Source organism: Salvelinus alpinus, chromosome 6, assembly GCF_045679555.1.
Source record: "Salvelinus alpinus chromosome 6, SLU_Salpinus.1, whole genome shotgun sequence".
Lineage (NCBI taxonomy): Eukaryota > Metazoa > Chordata > Actinopteri > Salmoniformes > Salmonidae > Salvelinus > Salvelinus alpinus.
The window spans coordinates 79490144-79495143 of record NC_092091.1 but is presented as its reverse complement, the minus strand read 5'-3'; the positions used below and the strand labels follow the sequence as shown (position 1 = coordinate 79495143).

At 46.5% G+C, this 5000-nt stretch overlaps 1 protein-coding gene across 6 annotated transcripts in view; it reads right to left on the bottom strand.

The window, feature by feature from the left end:
- The window catches only part of LOC139579434 (LIM and calponin homology domains-containing protein 1-like), a 132648-nt gene that overhangs the window by 88596 nt on the left and 39052 nt on the right, over positions 1-5000 (bottom strand). For all 6 annotated transcript variants that reach the window (XM_071408099.1, XM_071408100.1, XM_071408102.1 and 3 more), the window contains one exon: positions 1559-2242. In XM_071408099.1, coding sequence (XP_071264200.1) covers positions 1559-2242 — 684 coding nt within the window. The remainder of the gene's footprint in view (positions 1-1558; positions 2243-5000) is intronic.

The window sequence follows — 5000 nt, the reverse complement described above, 5'->3', positions numbered from 1 at the left end:
CACCACCAGACAGTAGTAGTCAAACCCAGACCATGATGTAAGAGCACCACCAGACAGTAGTAGTCAAACCCAGACCATGATGTCAGAGCACCACCAGACAGTATTAGTCAAACCCAGACCTTGATGTCAGAGCACCACCAGACAGTAGTAGTCAAACCCAGACCATGATGTCAGAGCACCACCAGACAGTTGTAGTCAAACCCAGACCATGATGTTAGAGCACCACCAGACAGTTGTAGTCAAACCCAGACCATGATGTCAGAGCACCACCAGACAGTAGTAGTCAAACCCAGACCATGATGTCAGAGCACCACCAGACAGTAGTAGTCAAACCCAGACCATGATGTCAGAGCACCACCAGACAGTTGTAGTCAAACCCAGACCATGATGTTAGAGCACCACCAGACAGTTGTAGTCAAACCCAGACCATGATGTTAGAGCACCACCAGACAGTAGTAGTCAAACCCAGACCATGATGTCAGAGCACCACCAGACAGTAGTAGTCAAACCCAGACCATGATGTCAGAGCACCACCAGACAGTAGTAGTCAAACCCAGACCATGATGTTAGAGCACCACCAGACAGTAGTAGTCAAACCCAGACCATGATGTCAGAGCACCACCAGACAGTAGTAGTCAAACCCAGACCATGATGTCAGAGCACCACCAGACAGTTGTAGTCAAACCCAGACCATGATGTTAGAGCACCACCAGACAGTAGTAGTCAAACCCAGACCATGATGTCAGAGCACCACCAGACAGTAGTAGTCAAACCCAGACCATGATGTTAGAGCACCACCAGACAGTAGTAGTCAAACCCAGACCATGATGTCAGAGCACCACCAGACAGTTGTAGTCAAACCCAGACCATGATGTCAGAGCACCACCAGACAGTTGTAGTCAAACCCAGACCATGATGTCAGAGCACCACCAGACAGTAGTAGTCAAACCCAGACCATGATGTCAGAGCACCACCAGACAGTTGTAGTCAAACCCAGACCATGATGTTAGAGCACCACCAGACAGTAGTAGTCAAACCCAGACCATGATGTCAGAGCACCACCAGACAGTAGTAGTCAAACCCAGACCATGATGTTAGAGCACCACCAGACAGTTGTAGTCAAACCCAGACCATGATGTTAGAGCACCACCAGACAGTAGTAGTCAAACCCAGACCTTGATGTCAGAGCACCACCAGACAGAGGTTTTAGTTGTGATACATCAGACCAGACAGACAGTAACTGTTAGCTGTACACACACACACACACACACACACACACACACACACACAGACAGACAGACAGACAGACAGACAGACAGACAGACAGACAGACAGACAGACAGACAGACAGACAGACAGACACACAGACACACAGACAGACAGACAGACAGACAGACAGACAGACAGACAGACAGACAGACACACACACACACACACACACACACACACACACACACACACACACACACACACACACACACACACACACATTAGTGGGTAAGCAAAGCACCAAGCCTCCAAGCATCATCAGTGTGTCAGTCTGTTGTCCTGTCTGTACCTGGGTTGCTGTTTGTGTCTGTAGAGTTGGTTGGGTCCACCAGAGGGGGTGTTCTTGTGGGGTTGGTTGGGTCCACCAGCTGGGGTGTTCTTGTAGCGTTGGTTGGGTCCACCAGAGGGGGTTTTCTTCTGTTGGGCCGCTCCAGGGACAGGCAGGAACAGGTTAAAGGAGCGTCCGGTTCCCCCCGCGCTGCGTTGGTATGCCCCGGTCCTACGAGCCAACATATCATCCTTCTCCAGGTCTGGTACAGGGCACTCTTCCTCATCCTCATCATCATCATAGTTACAATGGCTGGGAGCGGACGGCCTGACGACCATTGCCACGTTGGGGTGCTGTTGAGGCACGTCCAAGGAGACCCTGCATGGCTGTAGCTTCCTGTCCGTGACTACTTCCTGTGCAGCGCGTTTGGAACCCGGCAGTGGTAGGAAGCGGTTGAATGTTGTTGTCGTGGTGACGGGGGTCCTGGGGAACGCGCCTGTCTTCCTGGCCATCATGTCATCCATCTGAAGGTCCGGAACCTTCCTTTCATCTCTCCCTCCATCCTCCTCGTCCTCTCTCTCTCTCCTCTCGTACTGCGCCAGACGAGCTTCTAGCTCCAACAGGGTGGGAGGAGCCTCTGGGCTCGGGGGGGAGGGGCCAGGCTTAGGAGGCGGGGTATGTGAGGTGTCGACTCCGCCCAAGTTACTGTGAGGTCATCAAGGGGAGAAGAGGTAGTGTAACTTTTGTAACCATAGCAGCAGGAAGAACACAACAACTCCCTTCTGACACACACACAGACTGAGAGAGAGAGAGAGAGAGAGAGAGAGAGAGAGAGAGAGAGAGAGAGAGAGAGAGAGAGAGAGAGAGAGAGAGAGAGAGAGAGAGAGAGAGAGACAGAGAGAGAGAGAGAGAGAGAGAGAGAGAGAGAGAGAGAGAGAGAGAGAGAGAGAGAGAGAGAGAGAGAGAGAGAGAGAGAGAGAGAGAGAGAGAGAGAGAGAGAGAGAGAGAGAGAGAAACAAAGGGAGAGAGAGAGAGAGAGAGAGAGAAACAAAGGGAGAGAGAGACAGAGAGAGAGAGAGAGAGAGAGAGAGAGAGAGAGAGAGAGAGAGAGAGAGAGAGAGAGAGAGAGAGAGAGAGACAGGGAGAGAGAGAGAGAGAGAGAGAGAGAGAGAGAGAGAGAGAGAGAGAGAGAGAGAGAGAGAGAGAAACAAAGGGAGAGAGAGAGAGAGAGAGAGAGAAACAAAGAGAGAGAGAGAGAGAGAGAGAGAGAGAGAGAGAGAGAGAGAGAGAGAGAGAGAGAGAGAGAGAGAGAGAGAGAGAGAGAGAGAGAGAGAGAGAGAGAGAGAGAGAGAGAGAGAGAGAGAGAGAGAGAGAGAAAGGGAGAGAGAGACAGACAGAGAGAGATGGAAGAGAGAAATATAGAATGCCAATCCATCTCTCTATGGCAACTTCATGTACAGCAATTAAGATAAAATACAGAACACATGTAGCTTCACACACAGCTACTCATAGAGCTAGTGACTAATGATAATAATGAATATAGCTGTAAGCAGCAATGAACGGGGTTCACAGGACGACAGAAAAGACACAAGATCAGTTGGATAACAAAGCAAGCCCTCGTGCATGAACTATTCTCTTTTAAGTCCAATTAGTAAAAGCATTATCATGTTTATCTCTCAATACGACAAGGATGACGCAGCTGAAGTTTAGACTAGTGCAGCAGGTAATCATTCTTAAAGTCATTACTTCATGGATTTACTTTATATAGATGTTCTGGGGTCAATGTGACTAATGTTACGATTTGTGAAATATTTTCAGCGTTTGTGCATTGGTACAGTTGAAGTCGGAAGTTTACATACACCTTAGCCAAATACATTTAAACTCAGTTTTTAACAATTCCTGACATTTAATCCTAGTACACTCAGTAGCGTTCTAAATCTCAGTTGGTACACTCAGTAACATTCTAAATCTCAGTTGGTACACTCCACAGTAGCGTTCTAAATCTCAGTTGGTACACTCCACAGTAGCGTTCTAAATCTCAGTTGGTACACTCCACAGTAGCGTTCTAAATCTCAGTTGGTACACTCCACAGTAGCGTTCTAAATCTCAGTTGGTACACTCCACAGTAGCGTTCTAAATCTCAGTTGGTACACTCCACAGTAGTGTTCTAAATCTCAGTTGGTACACTCCACAGTAGTGTTCTAAATCTCAGTTGGTACACTCCACAGTAGTGTTCTAAATCTCAGTCTGTACACTCCACAGTAGCGTTCTAAATCTCAGTTGGTACACTCCACAGTAGCGTTCTAAATCTCAGTTGGTACACTCCACAGTAGTGGTCTAAATCTCAGTTGGTACACTCCACAGTAACATTCTAAATCTTAGTTGGTACACTCCACAGTAGTGTTCTAAATCTCAGTTGGTACACTCCACAGTAACATTCTAAATCTTAGTTGGTACACTCCACAGTAGTGTTCTAAATCTCAGTTGGTACACTCCACAGTAGCATTGTAAATCTCAGTTGGTACACTCCACAGTAGTGTTCTAAATCTCAGTTGGTACACTCCACAGTAGCATTCTAAATCTCAGTTGGTACACTCCACAGTAGCATTCTAAATCTCAGTTGGTACACTCCACAGTAGTGTTCTAAATCTCAGTTGGTACACTCCACAGTAACATTCTAAATCTTAGTTGGTACACTCCACAGTAGTGTTCTAAATCTCAGTTGGTACACTCCACAGTAGCATTGTAAATCTCAGTTGGTACACTCCACAGTAGTGTTCTAAATCTCAGTTGGTACACTCCACAGTAGCATTCTAAATCTCAGTTGGTACACTCCACAGTAGCATTCTAAATCTCAGTTGGTACACTCCACAGTAGTGTTCTAAATCTCAGTTGGTACACTCCACAGTAACATTCTAAATCTTAGTTGGTACACTCCACAGTAGTGTTCTAAATCTCAGTTGGTACACTCCACAGTAGCATTGTAAATCTCAGTTGGTACACTCCACAGTAGTGTTCTAAATCTCAGTTGGTACCCTCCACAGTAACATTCTAAATCTCAGTTGGTACACTCAGTAACATTCTAAATCTCAGTTGGTACACTCCACAGTAGTGTTCTAAATCTCAGTTGGTACACTCCACAGTAGTGTTCTAAATCTCAGTTGGTACACTTCACAGTAACATTCTAAATCTCAGTTGGTACACTCCACAGTAGCATTCTAAATCTCAGTTGGTACACTCCACAGTAGTGTTCTAAATCTCAGTTGGTACACTCCACAGTAGTGTTCTAAATCTCAGTTGGTACACTCCACAGTAACATTCTAAATCTCAGTTGGTACACTCCACAGTAACATTCTAAATCTCAGTTGGTACACTCCACAGTAGCATTCTAAATCTCAGTTGGTACACTCCACAGTAGTGTTCTAAATCTCAGTTGGTACACTCCACAGTAGCATTCTAAATC